The sequence below is a fragment of the Delphinus delphis genome, chromosome 3, assembly GCF_949987515.2.
Source record: "Delphinus delphis chromosome 3, mDelDel1.2, whole genome shotgun sequence".
Taxonomy (NCBI): Eukaryota; Metazoa; Chordata; class Mammalia; order Artiodactyla; family Delphinidae; genus Delphinus; species Delphinus delphis.
Genome location: NC_082685.1, coordinates 156,761,595 through 156,783,330, shown reverse-complemented (window position 1 = coordinate 156,783,330; position 21,736 = coordinate 156,761,595). Strand labels below are relative to the sequence as shown.

The 21,736-nt window shown below is 34.1% G+C and overlaps 1 protein-coding gene across 1 annotated transcript in view; it reads right to left on the bottom strand.

Moving 5' to 3' along the window:
• Nucleotides 1–11,152: 11,152 nt before the first annotated feature.
• Nucleotides 11,153–21,736, bottom strand: part of CDH18 (cadherin 18) — a 259,628-nt gene continuing 249,044 nt past the window's right edge. The window contains exon 10 of the mRNA XM_060007203.2: nucleotides 11,153–13,583. Within this exon, the coding sequence (XP_059863186.2) occupies nucleotides 13,093–13,583 (491 nt within the window). The 3' untranslated portion in view covers nucleotides 11,153–13,092. The remainder of the gene's footprint in view (nucleotides 13,584–21,736) is intronic.

The following is a 21,736-nucleotide window of genomic DNA, read 5'->3' as shown; positions in this document are numbered from 1 at the left end:
ACATATATTCAACACATGAAGAAATTAAGTGGATGAAATAAGAGGGGGTTCAAAGTTGAACCTTCACCCTCCTTTTGTGAAAGCAAAATTTACATGGATTCTTAAGTAAAGAGAATACACCCAAGAGATGTGTGAGCTTTGATAAGAATTTTTCCTATGAGTGATAGCAATAAACTCCTGCAAACACAAATTCCTTCATGACCCCCAAAGATCCTCACTAAATGAACGTTCCAAATTAAAAAACAGAAGCAAGTGATGGCAGTGAATATATTCTCAAGCTAAAAATGATTGATCATGGTTCACCATATCCGTTTCACTTATTTCCTTTTATTTGAGGTGTAATACAATAACAACTGATTTGTGTGTGTGTTTGTTGTGTTTTTTTTGTTCTTTTTTTTTTTTTGAGATATATCTGGCATGATTTGTTACTAGCCTTTAGAGAATTGTTCTAAAATAAGAACTTAAGAAGAGTGTAGAAATGCAAACTAATTCTCTTTCTGGCAACAAGGGCATATGATACCTTAAAAAACAAGAAAGCCTCTTTGTGGAAAACAATTCAAATATTTGATAAAATACAGACATACTTTTAAAAGATACAGCTGAGCAGACAATTATATAAAGGGAATTTTCATGGGTCCCAAACAATGAAAAAGCATGAATCCAGAAAGGAAAGCAAGCTATCTAGTCAGCAGTGGTCCCATGGGCTTTCTGGCCTGGAAATTATGCTTTAAAAAAACTATAGGGAGGGACTTCCCTGGTGGCGCAGTGATTAAGAGTCTGCTTGCCAACACAGGGGACGTGGGTTCAAGCCCTGGTCTGGGAAGATCCCACATTCCATGAAGCAATTAAGCCCGTGATCCACAACTACTGAGCCCACGTGCCACAACTACTGAAGCCTGCATACCTAGAGCCCTGCTCTGCAACAAGAGAAGCTACCGCGATGAGAAGACCACGCACTGCAAACGAAGAGTAGCCCCTGCTCGCCGCAACTAGAGAAAGCCTGTGCACAGCAACAAAGACCCAATGTAGCCAAAAATAAATTAAAAAAAAAAAAATATATATATATATATATATATATATATATATATATATACACACACACATATATAGGGAGACAAAAGAAAAAGCTTACAGGCTCATGAAAGTTGGGACTTCAGATTAAAAACCTCCTCATATGTCTAGGAGCAAGAAAAGTGAAACATCAATAAAAGTGAGAATTTAGAAAATCACACTGTAAAAGGAGACAGAAAAGAGAGCAGCCCATCACATTTTGGGGTCTGGATCTAAGAGGACGAAGTAAGATCAATGACAATTTTCCTCTAAGAATTGGTAAACACATCCTAGCCATAATACAAGGCCGAAAAAGGACTCCAAATGCAAGTGTCATCAGATTATTTAGTTTGAGATAGTTCCTAGTTGATAGTAATTCTAGTACTGGATAAGACAACAACGACAAAAATCTTCCCTTAACCTAGGTATTCTAGTTTTTTACTAATTCATAATGAATCACTTCAAAGTCAGTGCTTTACAATAGCAACAATCATTTATTTTACTCACAGCTCTGCAATTTGGTCAGAATTTGTGGTGACAGTTGTCCCTTCTCTTCAGAAATTAACAGGGTCACCTCAAAGAATGGAAGACGAAAGATTCTGGAAATAAAAAAGATACAAATGAACATATGGAATCAATATATTCAACTAAATAAAAAGGCTTATTAAATGCATGATAATAGAATGAATGTATTAAAAATGACCATTCTTGGTTTCAGCCTTCACATACGAAAATTTTGGAAGTCACCAATCCCATCCTTACAAGAAGAAGAAAAAAAAAAAACTCAATAAACTAAAAATCAATGAATTTTCTTGAACCTATCAGAGAAATGAGGCCTTAGGAAGAACTGCCACACAGAAATCTAGAAAGAAACGCAAATACACAGAATAACAGCCAAGATTTGCTTGCCTAGATCAGAGGCCATTGGGGTCAAAACTGATAGGGACAGTTGAGTGGTAATTTTGACCAATTGCTAGAGGCTCATTGTGGACTAGTGTGAGCATGAAAAAATCCTGGGGCCTCAAGCTCGAGGGGGCCCACAATTAAGTTCTTACTTATAAGAATTCCATTAAGTTCTTGCATCAAAGAGTCAAGAAAGATTTCCTTCTGACTCCAGCAAGGTGAGGGGAAATCAACCACTGAGAAATAAACATAGTTTTTTCTTTGTAACAAGGGAAATGAGAAAAAGGCTTTATCAGAGCATTATTCCACCTAAGGGAAGAGACTTCATCTCTAGGCTAAGACTTAGAGAGGGTGTAAACTGAGAAGCACTTGTGAAAAAAAAATCACAGCCCAAGGACACAGGAAAACTAAAATGCATAGATTTAGTCATGAGATTATAGGCTATTTCCCTTTCCCCACTTCTTACCACCATATCAACAGGGCTACAGTGTATTATATACAACGGAAACAGTGGATTACAACCAAAAGAGCGGTGAGGCACAGATCTATTGAAAGAGGAGTTCAGGACAACAGGAAAGACAAAAACAAGGACAATAGAGGATTATGAATTCTCTGGCATGTGCAGGTAACACAAACATTAAACAGTGTTCAAATTGTAGCTAGAAGATCATTAAACCTCATAATATAAGCCCCACTTACCTGACTAACCATATCAGGCTTTCAACCTAAAGTTACTAGACATGTTGAAAGACAAGGACAAAACACAGCCTGAAGGGACCAAGGAAGCATCAAATTAGACTTAAAGATGACTGTTTTTAGAATATGAAATAATTATAATTAATAGGTAAGGGTACTAATGGAAAAAGTAGACAACATGCAAGAAAAGAAGACTGATGTAAGCTGAGCGAGATATTATACAGATAATAAAGGAATACTGTAAACAGCTCAACAAATTAAATGAAATGAACAGTTCCTCAAAAGATATAAACTACTGAAACTGACACAAGGAGAAAGAAACAATTTTAATAGACATGTCTATTAAGAAATTTACCCTCCTGACCCATCCCTGTGTTTACCAACCAGAAAGCTCAAATAAGTTTGATATCCAGAGTTTTTATTGGGCCTCATTATGCAGGTACAATTGATTGAATTATTGTCTAAATGACTGTACTTCATTCTAGCCCCCGTCTACACCTCTGAGTTTGGGCTGAAATCACCTGGCTCAAAGATCCAACATTCAAATCACATAGTTGGTTTTCCTGGCATGGTCAGCTTTCACCCTTTACTCAACTTGAAACTATTGTGGATCCACCATAAGTTATCTCATTAGCATAAACTAAGGGATGATTTCAGGGGCCCACTATGAATAACAAAGACACTCCTATCACTCAGGACATGCTAAAGGTTTAGAAGCTCCATCCCAGGAACACAAGACAAAGATTAAACAAAGTCTTTATTATACAGCAGTACAAATAATTTCCACACCAAGACCAAGTGGAATTTGTCATTATTTTCCAAAACTGTTTCAACATTTGGAAATCAATTAATGGAATCTTCCATATCAACAGGCTAAAGAAGAAAAGCCATGTACTCATATCAACTGATCTGGAAAAGCCTTTGACAAAATCTGGTACCCATGGTGATGGTTAAGGTTATGTGTCAAAGTTGAGGGTGTTTTTAGATGAGATTAACATTTAAATTGGTGAACTCTGAGCAAGCAGGTTTCCCTCCACAATCTAATTAGTTAAAGACGTGAGTAGAACAAAAAGACCAGCCTTCTAGAGCAAGCGTAGTTCTTCAGCAGAATGCCTTTGGACTTCAAGTGTGCCACTGCCTGGAGGGAGGGTGGGAGGGAGGGAGATGCAAGAGGGAAGAGATATGGGAACATATGTATATGTATAACTGATTCACTTTGTTATAAAGCAGAAACTAACACACCATTGTAAAGCAATTATACTCCAATAAAGATGTTAAAAAAAAAAAAAAAAAAGAAACCACTGGCAAAAAAGCAGTGATTGTGCCAGGGAGTAACACTCTAGGAACGTGTACAATTTCACCAACACAAACTTTTTTGTTTTTTGGTCCGTTGCTTTTTTTTTGGAACTTCTTCAACAGTCTTTTCTGTGTAAAGGCTGAATGAAAGTTTGAGAGAACAATCCTTTAACTAACTGACAGAAAAATAAGTAGCTATGGATGTAGACTTCAAAGGGATTGATGAAGAGTCCTGGATGTCAAATTTGTTTGTTGAAACAAAATAAGATTTGGGAGAGAAAAAGGGAAAGTTGTGGAATTCTGTTATGTGTCTTATGCAGGGATTTCTACCCTGTCAGTAAACAAGGAGATTAGACTGACATTTAACAGAAGTGGGCTGGCATGTGATGGGGATATAGAGAAAAGAAGAAATTTTCTCAGAATGTATTCTTGTTTCCAATAAGACCTGTCTTAATTTTTTTTTTTTTTTTTTTTTTTGGCTACGCCATGTGGCATGTGGGATCTTAGTTCCCTGACCAGGGATGGAACCTGCATGCCCTGCAGTGGAAGCACGGAGTCTTAACCACTGGACTGCCAGGGAAGTCCAAGATCCGTCTTAATATTCTTAAATTACTGTGTGTTAATAAAATTTCACTGATGTCAATTTCCTCAAAAGGAAGTTTTGTTTTATGAAAACAAGTGTTTCTTTTCCTGTATGTGGAATATGAAGTTTTATTGTCTGTCAGGTGAAGGATTAGCCTCTGAGGAAATCATTTTTATTTTGTTCAATGTTTCCTAAAATAGGAACATTCTTCTTTGATTGAAATTGGAGAATAGATTCTCTTCTCTATTAGAGATATAACTCTATCACAGTAAATAATGTTTCAATTAAAATTAACACCCTGGTATTTTAAGGTTGTGGATAAATTGGAGGAAAAAATGGAATTTGAAGGAAATGCCAGGTTTTCTTCTAGATCCTGCATCACGTCTATTCTATTTAAGAATTTCCAAGCACTACATGACACTTGTGTATTTATTATATTTTGGTGTTTATTAATTATTATATAATAATATGGTGTTATTATTCATGATAGAATCCCTGTAACACCACGCAAAGAGCTCTCAGATATCATAGAAGTGTGCTTCCTTAATAATGAAATATGTTCTTCATGGCTATGCTGATGAGTTTTGTTTCTCTTGAATTTTCAGAGTTTTTATGAACCTCCATATAGCCTTGCTCTAAACATTTCAATTCTATGTCTTCTTAAAAAATCAGAAAAATTCTTTTTAAAAAAGTTTTAAAATAATTATATCAACAAGAGAAACTGATTTTCATGAAAAAAAGATTCTGAAACACAGAAGAGTATTAAGTATAAGTTATAACACAATTCTAATTTATTAGTTTAATCTTATATTTAGACTTTTATGTACTAAAGTTATTAAAGGAAATCAAAGACACATAGTGAAATGAGATAGTAATTTCCTTTGTCCTCTGCATGGTGAAAAGAAGGATCAAATGGCTATAGTAGATGGTTCTATTCTTTGCCTGCTTGGGTGGGGAATACATCACCATGCTTAGTCTGTGTTGAAATTTTGCAAAGCCTTCATACCTGTAATTTATAGCCCAAGTCACAATTTTCTGAAGCCAGAAGATGGGGAAGGTTGAGGAACAGAAAAGAAACCATGATAATAAAAAAATAATTTGCCAAGAACTTTACTCATTTCTGTGTTTCAAACACAAGATTACATCTGGTATTCATATCAATTCTGTGAGGTAAATATAAAGATATTATTTCTACTTTAAATGGAAGGGGAATTTAAACAATGTTTAAAATGACATTTAAACTTATATAAGTAGTTGTAGTCATAGATTCCTGACATGTTCTCAATCCTGGACTCCAAGTCCTAAGGTTTTTGGTTGTTTTTTTTTTTCCTTATTAATCTAAGTATAGATATATTCTGTTAATGTTTTCCAGTTTCATGTTTTAATTCAAAACATTGATTAGGAATCGAGAAAGCTGAGTTCTGATCTTTTTTTAAAAAAGTTATTTGTCCCAGTCAGGTCTTTCATTTCCCTGAATTATTCATTCTCTCAAACTGAATCTGAGACAGCTAAGGATGGGTAGGACAGCAAATATAAAACGGGGCAATGAAAGGAAATGACAAATGTCGGTAAGAGGCAGGGAAGGAATGTTAATCTTTCCATGTCTTGGAAATCATATTCTGAGGGGAATTTAGTAAAATTCAAATTAAAAGAAGCTTAAGCATCGTATCACAACATAAATGAGAAGATATGATTAAAACTAAATTTTCATGAAGTATTTTATTGATATGCTAACTTCCATTTATCATCATTGTGGAATCAATGAGAAATTATGTGCATCTGAAAAGAGAAAAATGTCACTTAGGTGATGAAATTTGGGAGACTTATTCAGTGTCAGTTTTTCTGAGAAAACAATTTTCTAATGTCTCTTTGAAGGAAAGGAAAGGGTATCCATAAAATTATACTGATTTTTTAAAAATTGTACTTTAAGCTTTTAAAACATGATACTAAAAATGCTTAAAAGGAGGAAAGCACTATTTCAATTTCATTTTTAATTTCAGTGGCTTATGAAAGGGATCGTCCAAGCCATCTGAAATATTTGAAACATATTTCATATGAACAAAAATGACTTCTCCCCCAACTATCTTTGGAAGACAGAAGACAGGATGACTTCCAGGAGATTGGAAATACACAGTGCTGACCGAAAGAGCTAAAAAAACCAAACCACATCATGGAAGGAAACAGGCTCACAGGAAAGTGACTGTCACAGAGTATTTTTCTGAATGCAATTTTCTTTTATAACTTTTTGGTGAGGAAGGGCATGATTAGTGACAGAGGGAGAGAAAATGTGATAAAAATCTAAACCTTGAAAACAGCATGATAACTGCTTTCTATTTCTGAAAAACATTTTCTTGAATTCGTTCTGAAAAATACATGAGATATAGAAATTGCTCAAATATAGCTTTTCGAGGGTTGTTTTTTAAAAAAGCAAGTAAATGTGAAAAAAGAAAAAGTGAGAAACAAGATTTAAAAGTAGGAATTTCTAGGTTTAAGAAATCTACCTCTATCATTGCATCTTCATGTTTATGATAGTCACTTTTTGAAAACAAATCCAAATGCAAATTTTTTAATAAAACGAAACACTAGAGTATGAGACGTCTAGTGTCACAAACACTAAAGTTTGTGACTAATTAAAAATAACTGATTCAGTTTTAATAGGGCATCAATTTGGTCTTTGGTATTTGGTTATTATTTCCTTTTAGTCCAAAAATATTTTTATACCTAAAAAAATGATTATAGAAGATGGGCACATTTGTCCAGTTAAGAATAAATGTATATGAATAAATATTGTTCTTAAAAGTATCTCCTTGGCCCTCATTTAAATTTATTTTTATTAGGATGAATAAATTGATCAAATTAAATGACCCAACAATTAGACCCTGAAATGTAAATCACCTATGTCTTTTTGTTCATTTTTTACCTTCTTAAAATATATTCCTAAAATGGGTATTATCTTTTGGAAATAATTAAAATAATCTAATATTCCTTCTGGAGGCACAAATGACTGTAATCTTTCTTTAAGATATCTTCACTGAATGATAGACATTAATGAAAGACTGAGTTTCTTAAAAGAGATGTCTGGCCATGGTCATTTTTCTGTTTAGGAGAAAAACAAACTCAGTGACATTGATTAAAGGATGAGTGTCATTGAATCACCTTAAATCTAAATCTAACTTCTCCTAACACCTTATGTTATCATTATTGCCTTGCATGAGTCCTCTTTCCCATGTTGAATGATCTACTTTCGGACAATTGTTGAAACAGCTCCCTCTGCTTCACCCTCCCTCTGGACTTGTATTATTCCCCACATCCTGGGGAGTACCTCAAGCTTGCATACTACAGACACAGTTTTAATGTGACCCTAAAACCTTTTCTAGATATATCTGAGCCTATTTTAGAACACTTGCCACTTTTTGCTTTATATTATATTGTCTATAGCTTTTTATATGTAGGTATTAGCTCTCAAGTGAGACTCTCATTTCATTGATGATAACACCTATCACCAAGACACTTTTTTTTTTACAGCCTTCACAGTGCCTGGAATAGTATCTTACATATGATGCATGTTTAGAAGAGCTTACTCAGTAAATCACAATGTTAGATTATATGAATTCCTGTTTGAAACTAAGGCATTTGAAGTGGCACTTTGAAAATGGCAATAAATGTTTTAGAATAAGAATTTGGTGCATTATGACACAAGGAAAATTGCCTTGATAAAATCATTAGGGTGACACTAACTATTATGGCCCATTTCTTTATTTCTGAAGGTAATATTGCTGGGCAATAAGACGAAATCATCAGATGAATCCACTTCCATCTGTAAATGACACATGACTTCCTCACAGAATATCAGTTCAGGATTCTTTGAATTCCTATTTTCCCATTTATTTTCACCTAAGACTTTAAAAACAAATTATTACTAAAATAGGTTTGATGTCTCTGTAGAAGGGCAAAAATCTTTCAATTCAATAGACTCAGCAAAGAAGATAAATGTAATCATTCCTTACTAGCCTAAAAGCTTTTGTTATCAAACTTTAAATAAGAACACAACTTGTTTTTTTAATCTCTAATTAAAACAAAAACAAAACAAAACAAAACAAAAAATTCCTCACTATTTCTTTCATTGGTAGAAGCCAAAGGCAGAATATATCTTTTGACATGTTAAAAACTGTTGCTATTAATATTTTCATTTTAAAATGATGTATTTGGAATCTTTGAAAAAAGAGTGGGTTCTGTGCTAGTGTTATCTTCAAATGATTGTGAGCTACTTTTGACTGTGGGGTTTATGAGATTTCTAATTCTATATTACAAAAAAAATTTACCTTCTGCTGATGAGGTAGAATATAAAAGTTGAAGTGGTTTTGTTTCCTTCAGATAATATGTGATTTGCCTTTAATCCTAAAGGGTAAAAAAAAGAGAGGATTTGAGTCACATATCTACCAAGGACGGTTCTGAGATTTGTTCTATTCTTGAAATTGAAAGGCAAGTAAATTAATTGAATGTAACCATACCTTGAAGCTAAGTACAATTTGAGTTTGAAAAATGGTACTCTTGCCTCTTTCCAGAATGATCAGCTTTAGAGTTCTGCTTTGTTGAATAGCTGATCAAGCACTGCCCATACTAAAAAGCAGATGAAGCTTTTACCAAAAAATATTGGATCTATGCATGTTCCAGTGTACTTATTGGATCTATGCATGTTTCAGTGTTCCAGTGTACCTGGAACTTCTTGATGGCTGCTGACATGAATGAGTCTACCTGAATTTCTGTGTTTTCCCTATATATTCAGCTAAACCAAAAGGACAATGAATCAAAGTTATGGATGTAGGTTTGTAGGAACAAATAAAACAATGACTAATCGTTTATGTAAGGTTTCAACATTGCTGGAAATGGTGTACTTAGTACATTGTCCTTCTTTGACCCAGACTTCTGACTACATTGCAGTACACTAAGAATCTAAGTCAAATCACTTTTTAGTATTTAATAGCCACATTGAGTTCATTAAATCATCGTTTCTAAAATTTTGATTTATTATTAATATTTTTTTCTGCTCTGTGAAACCAGCTTCAATCATGGACAGCACTGAAAGTTAGGCTGAGGCTAGACACAAAATAAAAGCCAAAAAGAATGTTCGTTAATTTCTTGCCGAATCTTCCATATGCTGGGTACTTAAATTTTGTATGCATCACATATTTGGATCATATCAATATCTAAGTCACTATTTTGAATATTTTTTTACTCTCTAAATATTCTTCAAGAAGACATATGTGTGTGTATGTGTGTGTATGGGTGTGTGGTTACATGAATGCCATTTCTCAGAATATTTTCCTTCTTATACCTGGTTATGGGAAAGTCATAACTTTGCATAGAGCCTTATCTTAGGGATAATTTCCTCTTCAATTTCCCCTTCAAATCTGTGTATGTACAGATTTATCATAGAAAGAATTTATGATGATAGGTCTTTAGTAATTTCTGCAAGACCTACGTCTGCACAAAGGTTATTTGGAATTTATAAATTCTATTAAGAAAGCCATTGGGTAAAAAAGTTATAACTGTTTGTATTTCCTCTAATTTAGCAGCTACCACATTGTATAAGGTCCGTCTGTGGAAAATTCTTCTCTTGGAAATAAGTAAATTGATTTCAAAGTTATATTTTTTCTGTAAATATCAACCAAGGCTTACAAAATGTGCTGAGACACATTAGCGATTCCATAGTGGAATCCATATGGAATCACATATTCCATAGCTGATTATCTGTGGCTAGAGAGGGTTCAGAGTATGTGCAAACTCTTTACCCACTAAACTCTTTGAGAATTAGCTTTTCACACTGATAAACTGAAGTTTTTAAAGCAAGTTATTGAATGTTAAATGACTTCAGTCCATTGGCAGAACATTTATATATCATTATTGGTTTTTTGACCCAAAGTAGCACATTAAAAAATATGAGACCCAGTCCATACTTATAATAATGATATAATTGCCTCATTTCAGAATTTATATAAAAATAATATTTGGAATGCTTTCCTTAACAAAATTCTCAAATAAATCAATATAGGAACATATTATTTCAATACTACAGAAGCTCCATTTTGCTTCTATATGAGATTTAATATCAGGGGCTTAGAAGCAATCCATTATCATTAAAATGTGTAATTAAAATCAGATGGATCTGGGGTGTTTTTTCCACAAAATCAGGGAAATGTTTCCATACTCAAAACCATGCAGAGGACCTTGGCTTTTATGTTTAAGTGGTTTGTACATTTATTCTCCTCTTTCAAGCCTTTACTTGTGAAGTTGCCAGATGAATATTAAAACAAAACAAAACAAAAGCTGTGAATAGTTTATCAAAAATCTAAATCGAAAAACCTACGGGACATCCAAAACCTGGTTTTCCTGGTCCTCTTTGCATAAGAAAGTCAAAGCACCAGCATCCACAGTCATTCTTCAAATGTGGATCCTTCTGTCAGGGTGAATGTAGCCCAGCATTTGCATAATCAGAGTATGGGTCTCTAGAGGTTGTTCCCCAAAGCCCCTGTCTCTTTTGATTTAGCTTTATACTGGACTGCATACTATTATGATATAAAAAATGATAAAGCAGCATCTGGAAAGCTAAAATGTTGTTAAAAACTTAAATTACATTTTATTCCTCAGGCTTCAAACACAAATTGAGAAATATTCAAATTAAATTTACTTACTTCCCATACCTCAAAATTGAAAAATAATAGCACAGGGCAGTTGTGAACAGAGGCAAAATTCAAAATTTTGCACATCAGTAGAATCAGACAGAAAATGGCATATAACTTTTGAAGACTCTACAATATATTTAAAGAGCAAAGGCAAAACTTCCCCTTAAAATAAATCTTAATTGAGGGTTTCAAAATTACAATTAATCTAAAATACATAAATGTGGTCATTTTTGGAGACTAGGATCATTATGCTATGAATTTTTATTTCACGACCAATATCAACAACAGAAAACTGTTATCTAAGCAATTTAGGGGGAAAATCCCAAGAAATTCTGAAAAAAAAATTAGCCTATTTGGGAAAATGTCAAAAGAATTAAACTTTCACGTTATATTTCCAGTTAGCAGTTAATTCACTGTTGAAGGTTTCATGAAATTATCCCATGGTAATATAGTATTTTATTCAAAATATATGTAACTCTATAATTATGAACTAATGGAATTAGAAAATGATAGTGTCTGCCAGCCTTTACATAACAGAACACTTTGCAGTTGGCAAAACATTTTTACAGATGATTATTGATCTTCACATAACCCTGTAAGTTAAGCAGGGAAATCTTTGCCATCTCTATTTTGTAGTTTGGGACTCTGACTTTAAGAGACGTGTCTGAGAATAATAAGTGGGAACCTCCTATTTTTTTGCTCCAAGCACTACACATTTTCTGTGGGTCTCAAACATGAAGGGCTAATCAATCAGTGAGATGGGGAAAGTCTGAGCTTCTGTGAGGAATAAAGACAAGTCAATCATAAGTTTACGAAGTTTATGTAAGTTGGAGGATAGTCTTTTCAGACTACATAGTTATCATATGAGGTTCATTTTTTTTTAAATGACTGCCATGTTAAAAATAAGCAAATTAGACAAGTATAAACCAATCATCAAATATTTGACAACCAATTTTAGGTACAGGAATAATCAGAATTGCTGACGTAAATGCACTAAAACAAATGGGGGGAAAAAAGTATAGATTTCCTCAATGTTTTGTACAGGATAAGGTTTGTAGGTTTTTTTGTATTTTTTTAAATTAAATCTTTCCCTGACATAGATGATCTGAGTATATCTTAAAACATTCATTCTATCCACTTAAAAAAGGGGGTTCTCCTGTTAAAATAAAGGGGGACAGGCAGGACAGAGACAGTAGTCTCCGTGATTCAGAGCAGTGCACAACTGGTGCACAGAAGTTGCATACATCATAGTGCAAGCAGCAAATCCCCATGCTCCATCAATTTCATATGGAGAAAAGAAGTGGGGAGGGCAAAGGAAAATGATACATACAAGTCCATGACAGAGTGGCCTGGTATATTGGAAATATCTCGTGTCATTTCAACACGAGACAAAGCTAATGAGATGTGTCACAAAAACAGGGTGTGGGTCTCAAGAGTCCACCAGAAATAGTGGAAAAAGAGGTTGTGACTAACTTCACCAGTTTCGTTTTACAGTGTACCACCCCTAGAAATCAGTCATAAGTGATTTGGAAACTTTTTGTTCAGTTTTCCTTTTGAAAAGAAATCACAAAATATTGAAACAAATATCATTGTTTGGCTTAATTCAGGAATTCTTCATTAAACAGTACACAGACTTTATTGAGCAATTGAAAATATACACAAGGAACAATAGCTTTTTCTCTGTATTTTTTTTTTTTAATTTGACTTTCTTCCGATTAAATAACCCAGTTTCGATCATGAAAAGGGCACTTGTTTCTACAGTAGCTGTGCTCTGCTTGCTTAGTTCCTAGTACTGTTTCCAAGCTTCTTCCTTGCCATTGCTGAGGTTATATCTCCACTTGCTCAGGAAGCGAATTCTAGAAGGTTGCAAGAATTGACCCCCTAAGTTGTTCTTTCAGATTCTATTTCTCCATAGAGTTCAGCTAACTTTTTAAACTCGGGTCCCCAGTCTCCAAGGTACTGATAATCCTGGTCTGATTGTGTGGTTGCTGAATCCAGCGAGCTGATGGACCCAGCTTCTGATCTCTGACCCTCATAGGCGTAAGTCTGCAGAGAGTCATAAGGCGGGACGCTGGGGTCTAGGTCGGCTTCAGCCAGTCTTTGCTTAATAAACTCCTGAACATCTATACTTTCCAGGGTGGAAAACGTCTGGTGCCTGGGGGTGAGTTTCATTTCCGGTCTGATATCTCTCCGGTGCTTGAGCTCCTCGGCAGCAGACGGATTCCTCAAGGCTGTGATGTCAAAGGCCTCGGTGTCTTCCTCGCCGCCCCCCTCGTCATCATAGGTGACCACGTTCTCCCGCACGTCCTCCTCTGAAATGATCAGGGGCTCTTTTTTGCTGCGTCTCAGGGTGATGAAAAGTACTACAATTGCTAAGGAAAAATGGAAAGAGGATGAAGGGTTAGAAAAAGAAGAAGGACATTCTTGGAGATTGGACATCAGCAATTCCCAGCCACTATCATCAGCTACATTCCATTTAGGCTTACGTTGTAACACAGCCCTGATCTCTGCACTCTGTGAATACCACCACAAGAGATTTTAACATCTTGAAGAATGTAGAAAATGACTATCTATCTCTACAAAACATTGGGAATCGCTGATCTTCTGGAGAACTCTGTGATATTCTCATTTGCCAGGCTATGGCTTCAGGATTCGTGACCAGTGATGAAGTCTAATCGTTCAGTCAGGGAAACAGATGATGGAAAAGCAATATGAAATTTTGACTGGAAAAATAATTCTGTGTGGGAGTCAATCTATAGATACTTATCCTTCTAAGGAGTACACTAAAGGCAGGATATTTTAAGTTTTTGTAAAATAGGAAGAAGGAGACCCTATAATTAACTCTTTCCTTTTGATGCTTTGTAGAAAATCAAAGCAGGAATATTTTACATGGTACACCTTGTTTGTTCATTATCCTTTAGAATAATATTATCAGGCATTAATTATCGCACTTATCTATCAAGCTGCAAAAGATGTTATTTTTTTTAATTAATTTATTTATTTTTGCTGTGTTGGGTCTTCGTTTCTGTGCAAGGGCTCTCCCTAGTTGTGGCAAACGGGGACCATTCTTCATCGCGGTGCACGGACCTCTCATTATCGAGGCCTCTCTTGTTGCGGAGCACAGGCTCCAGAAGTGCACGCTCATTAGTTGTGGCTCACGGGCCTAGTTGCTCCGTGGCATGTGGGATCCTTCCAGACCAGGGCTCGAACCCATGTCCCCTGCATTAGCAGGCAGACTCTCAACCACTGTTCCACCAGGGAAGCCCCCAATATGTTATTTTATTTGTACATAATTTAGGTTTCATAGGAATTTTTTTGTTTACACAATGCTCTTTACATAACTTTTTAACTTAATCCTCAAAGCAGAGCTGGGGATTTCCTCATTTTTAAAATGAGGAAACTGAGACTCAGGAGAGATTACATGAGTAAATACCATGTAACTGTAAGACCACACAAATGGCAGGTGGAAAACCTTGGGCTGTAGTTTATGACTTTTCACACCAAAGATGATGATGTTTCCATTACCATATTAAACTTCATTATTTTAAAAATATAGAAAAAGGAACTGAGTGACCTGTTGGCCGTGTGTCTTAGGGCAACTTAGCCAAAAGCAGTGAATAGGTTCTTATTATCAATAATGTTGTAGCCGTTGAATAAATGAATAGAAATAGGTCTTGGGTATTTTGCGTTGGTGGTTTTTCAATAGTTTCAGATTACTCTATTTGATGGTATTAAACCATTACTAAATAGAAAGATATTTCTACTTTATGTCATTAGGCCCAATACCCTTTACTTCATCTCTACAGACTGTTTGCTTCTTGGTTAGCTGATAATTTAGGCTTTATGATAACAATTATAAGGTTCACTAGTATTTAAAACATTCCTTATAATATAATAATCAGAGAGGTATATTCAAATGGAATGTAGGGTTGTTAGATTTAGCAAATAATGCAGGACACTTAATTAAATGTAAATTTGATATGAATAACAACAGAAAAAATATATGTATTATATATGTATAATATGAGATGAAACACAACAAAAATACATGTATAATATATGTATTCGTACATATTACATACTATATATAATATGTGTATGTATACACATACATATATGTGTGTAATATACAATTAAGTATGTCTCATGCAATGTGCAAATATTTTATGAACACATTAAGTATATATATTAGATATTTGTCCCAATATTATGTATAGGACATATTTATGCTATACATATTATAGCATAAGTGTGTATATATATACATCTCAAAAGTATATTATAGCTTATACATATATATAGCTTAAGTGTGTCCCATGTAATATATCTGTAGGTGTATGTGTATACATACACACACACAGAAACTCCTACAGATATATATGTTTTATACAAAACTCACATTTCTATACTGTATTTTGTCTATTTATTTATGTCTGTAAACTGTATTTTACCTGGAAATACTGATTATGTGTAAGCTTTAACAAATGGTCAGAAAGCAAGCGAACACCGGGTTACCTGTTCTCTGATAAAGAACATACCTGACACTTTCGAATCCACCCTTTTACCCTTCCCCTCTAAAAAATAACTTCTTTTTCTTTTATTGTTTCCTTGCTTCTCTTTATAGTTTAACCCCTTTTTATGTATACCCATAAACAATACAGATAAGCTTTGCCTGTATTTGAACTAGATATCATAGTGTATATGTGATTTTAAGACTTGAAAATGTAGAGAGAAAGAGGAATAGATATTCAAGCCAGAAGTGGAAAGGATAATTATGAGAGGGAAATCTACCATATGTGGAAAGAGGTGGTCACAGTGTACTGGGAAGAAGCTAATTTTGCATACAAGAGGCAAGTGGGAACCTGTGGAAATAAAGAAAAAAGAGACAAAACATCTTTAGGGAGGGTCAGGGAATCATCTGGAAAAGTATGGAATAAGAGGATACTGCCTAAATAATGGGGAAATGCAATAGGGAGATTATAGTAGACATGGGGAATTAGTGAGTCACTGTGTTGGAAAGGGAGTGATTACAGAAAAAGCAGAAAATGAAATGCTGATGCTGCATGTGGCTCTGCTTCATAAATGCTCTGCTACAGAATACAGTAGTTTCCCATTCACGTTGCTTATACTTTCTTTTTGGGAAAAAGAAACAAACAAACAACAACAAAGAAACATTTCACTGAATGCCATCAATATGCATTTAATACCTCACTGTTTATTTTAGTGTAAATCCAGCCTACAGCTTTCTAATTCAGTGGCCCAAGCAGTATCCTCAAATAATACACTCCATTCTACCCAGAGGTTTATATTTATCATCCACTATATACTTCTGCTCATCTTTATGATTAACTGAGGAGGCTGTTCTAGATCAAAACATCTATTTCTACAGACTGCCTAATTTATTATAGTAAAATTTCTTACTTTTGTCAATAAATTATTTTCCTTATGTTGAAATGGTTGGTAGTTAATGCCAAGGGACTTTATGTGCATGTATAACAGGAAGAATGTGCTCAATACTATTATCGAAGTATGGAGGTAATTTATATCCTTCACCAATATCAGTATCATATTTGACTAATGAAACATAGTGGATTATGCTGGGTTTATTATTATGATAGCTTTTATTTGTTTATTTCCCCGAATTTAAGAAAATGTTCCTGATATATATGTGTTGATTCAAAATATAGATACTAGGTAAGTTTGAATTTAGAGTTTTACATCTTTCTCTTTTTCTAGACAAAGAGAGTTACTTGTCAGTGACAAATGATTCCTAGATTTGTTACATAACTATTTATTATAAAGATCAATGTATAAATAGCCGTACAATCTGGGACACTTTTTAAGGGTGGAAGGGGATTTTGTTTATAATTACATCAGGACATCAGGACAAATACAGACATATGGTCCCTTTAGTCAAAGGCAAATTCAAATCAATTCAGAGAAGAATGTGGAAGCATGAATGAGAAGGTACACTCCTAATGAATTTCTTTACAATCATGTTTGTTCAGTAGAGGTTTCTGGAGCGAATGGCACACAGCAGATACTCTGTAAACAATTCTTATGTGGATGAACAAAAGAATAATCTCTGTGAGAGTGATAATGTGGCACTGGGTTAAGTGAATCTTCATAGTAATAGTCTCACTAGGAAATAGTAATAGTCTCACTAGGAAAATAATTTTTAAATATTTTTAAAAATCAACTTACTGCTCCTAATAATACCAAACACCTAATTTTGCTTGAGAATAATTTTAAAGTTTGAAAAACAAATTAAATGTTTCCCCCAAAATCCCAAGGCCAAATTTATTTGAAGAGAATAAATGAAGATAATAATCATACATATAAATTTGAGAATTAAATCCCTATTTACGAACTGGCAGGCAAATAAGCATATTCAAATGAGTCTCCCACAGTATATCAAACCATACATGTATAACAGGGTAGTACTTCTTTCAGTGGTTCATCTGGGAAAATATAATATGATAGAGCCATGGTGTTATTAAAAAAAAAAGAGAGAGAGAGAGAGAGAGGGGTACAGAGCTTGTCTTTTGTTCAAAATTATATTATAAATGATTTCTGGTATTTTCAAGTTTGATTACATAGTCTGGAATAAAATGAATTAATTGTAGTATTTTTGAGATGTCTTTATTCTAATGAATATTTTATTCTTGGTTAGTATATGTGTTTTTCTTCTCTTTAAGTCTGGCCAGGATTTTAAACCCAAGTGCTTCTTTTTATATAAGAAAATTATAATGAATTTATTGTGTCAGTAATTTATTCTATTCATAAAGGAATTCAAATTTGTGGAAACAGTTTTCTCTTTGTTTTCTCCTATATTATATTTACTTACTTATATTATCATTCCAGTGCTTAGAGTACTAAGGGGCTTTGAGTTTTCATAACTGAAACTGACATACAACTTGCATTTGAGTACATTATGTACTGACTCCTAACATACTCCCCCAAACTACTTTTCATAGCAGATTTGTTTACCCCTAAATATCACTTGATTCTTTTTTCATACCATCATATGTGAGTACTAAACTTGGTAGAATGAGGTGGCCCAAGTCAGGGAGATGATTCTGATTAGCTTCTGTAGCCATAATTGGTAATGACACTTCTCATTGAAACAATTTTTCAAACTCAGGGGAGCCCACAAGGTCATTAAAAATAGCTTTCATGGCAAGCAGGTTGGCAGTTATCTTCTCATCAATTCCACCTCCTCTCCTAGTTCCTCACTCTCCTCCCACCACACCCACCTTGATCCCCATTTATGATGAAATTTACATCCAAGAATAGGAGCAAACTATGTGGTAGATTCATCTAGGTCAGCAGATCATATGTGATGCATGGACTACAAAGGTAGCCTTCCAGAGGTCTGATGCAGATCCTGATTCAATCATCTCTTGCACTGGTTCACTCTACCAACAGTTCCGGTCCCTCTGACAAGTAATAGGGTGGGTTGGGAAAGAAATGTCAGATCCCTGGGAGGGAAAGAGGACTCTGACAATCCCCTCCTCTGGCACCAAACTGATTGCATCATGATGGCTCACTCTAAATTCTTTTCTATCCATTCCTTGAAATGGATCTGAAAAGGTAATCCTGACAAAACATAACTCAACTCACAAGGTTTACATTTACCATTTAAAGTTAGGGCCTTTGGTTTTCAAGCACCCCATCTTCTGGTAATCAATATATACATAGATGGAGTCTGACCAAACTGTAAAATGTTGAATCATATTTAACCTATAATAAAACATAAATAAGCACCACAGAAGTTTGCAGATGACTCTAAGTTCATTCTAGTTGAAACTTTATTTTCATAGATTCAGAAATAGAAGAAAGAGACTTCATGGGTCCTGAGATCACACAGTTAATTAGTGGCAAAACTGGGGCTGAGTTTCCACAATCACAGTCATGTTCACAAACAGCTACTAAGTAAAACATTTTTCAGTATTAAAAGATTAACTTAACTTCATGATTTATTTAGCTGTTGAGGTTGAATGCTATTTCAGAATTACAAGTTCTAAAAGTATTGCTACCTCTGATGTTGTTGATAGTTTCCTTGAAACCTATGAGCTCACACATTAACCAACAATATTTCAAAACTGCAGATGACTCCATCCAAGTCTGTGGGTCAGATATTTTCTGAATAACGATATAAACCCTTAAAATGCCATGAAAAATATAAATTACATTATAAATAGTGATTGTTTAAATCTAAGCTTAAGAAATTCTGCAACCTTTGGATAAAACTGTAAAGACACATTTGAGTTTCAATAAAAATTGAAAGAGCAAACATATCAAATAGAAACTTTGTTTCATTAGCCTTGAGGTACAGCATAAAATATAGAAATGTTCTCTTATTTACCCCAAAGGGAAAACATTTTCATAAAGTCAATTAAAGGGATGTATTGTTTCATGAAATAATAAAATGTTATTTTATATAGTACACCTGAATGTACCTTATATTGACATCTTTCAATTTTAAAGATTTTTAATGTTAGTATGCAAAAATAATTTTATGATGATAAATGAAAACAAAAGCCAAAGGTAACATGCCTCCACCAGTTGAAATATCTTTCAGAATAAGGCCTCTGGAGGAACTTATAGTAACGTCAGAGTGTTTGTTTTTGTTTTAATGGAAGTAAAATTGACTTATGAAAGGTCACTGAGTTCTATTCTTTTCAGTTTCAGTTAGGAACCCTAGAGGGTTCAATATTTATAGTTGTTTATTCTTCGGGGTTTTGTTCTTGTTTTGTTTTCCTTTTTGGTTTGTGATATTTTGATTTTCAGTTTCAAAGACATAAAAGGTAATTTGTTAATTTCTAAAGAAAATAGCAGTTAAAATATATATAAATAATCAATATATAAATTAATAAAATCAAGAAAGCCTGATTTTCCCAGATACCATCTCTACCACACTTCTGCAAAAGACTGTACTGCAGTGAAATAGTTTTTGTTATGGTGAATGAAACCTCCACACTCCAAGTTGCTAAGTGCAATTGATACTTTTTGCTACTCAATTTATTTAACTTTTGGGCAGCTTTGAACACTGTTGAATGCTCTGTCCTCCTTGATGCACTTACTTTCTTTGTTTCAGGATATTATACCTTACTAATTTTGTTCCTTGTTCTGTGATTTTTCCTTTGCTCTATGCTACCGCATCCTTCTTGATTTAAAGATCACACTGGAGTTTATCACAGCTCAGTCCTAGTCTATCCTCTCTCTCTTTATAGACTCTTGCTGTGGTAACATCAACAAAATGCATTTCTGGTGTCCCCCAACCCAGGGAAGATCAGGGCCCATATTCAGCAAGAGATGAAAAGTCTTCTTTGATACTGTTCTAACTCAGTCTCAAATCCAGTTTATCCAAGATCACTTTTTTTTTTTTTTTATTTTTGGCTACTTTACTTTTAGCCCTTGGAAACTTGTTCCAAGAAAAGACACCATGTCATAAACATTAAGTAATTCTTCACTGACCTGAAATAATTAACACTGCAGTTTTCACATGGAATCTCAGGTACTTCCAATAAGCATTCAGTAAAGATTTTGGTAAATATTTCCACACTGTGATTTGCAGCCTATTACCCAAGATCACTTTTGATTTCACCTAAGACATCTTGGTACTATCAATCTTTCTTCAGCTCCATTTTAAGTATACTGGTCCAAATTATGCTATATCTGAGTGAGACAAATGTGTCATATTTCTAGTCAGTTTGCCTACCTGCTCTCTTTACCAGCATGAGATCTGTTCTCCACTTCATTCATAATCATCTTTGTTCAACATGCAAATTTTATGATGGGACGCACCTACTTTCAACTTCTCCTCAAACTCCTAGAACAAAGCCCACTATTTTTGCCATTTTACCCCAACCTGCCTCAATCCTGCCTAAACATCCTTTCTACTCAATCTTATTCCGCCTTGATCTCCACTCCTCTGTACGGGTAATTTGTCTTCTAACCCAGGAACAAAACAAAGGATATTCCTTGCAAAAATATCTGTGTCTCAAAGTACATAGTTTGTTTGTTTTCCTTATGTATGCACAGTAGCAAGAAAAGAACAAAAGATAAGGCTCCTAAGAGAAAACTAGAGGGAGAGGACACACTGGAAAATATATATATGTACCCATTTTAAACTATAAAGCAAAAGATTATTTACATCTGCCTTTCCTATAAAAAAATCTGGATTTCCTTTCTTGTTTTGTATAGCAATTCTAAAGAGATTATAGTAATATTAGTTTCAAATGCAGTTGTGATAAGATTCCAACTATTAAAAAGATAACATAAAATTAGAGAAAGTACTTTATTTTCTATTAAAATAAAATGTAATGCAAAAAATAATCTAAAAAATGTATTAGTTTTAATTTAATAAAATTTGATATATCTGAGGAAAAAATTATTTTATATTTAATCCTTTAAACTTCAGCTAAGATTGATGATAAACTCATTTTAGACTGATAGAAATTCTACAAGAAATTTATTCCTTTTATTTGGTGGTTAGATTCATTTGCAGAGTAATGTCACC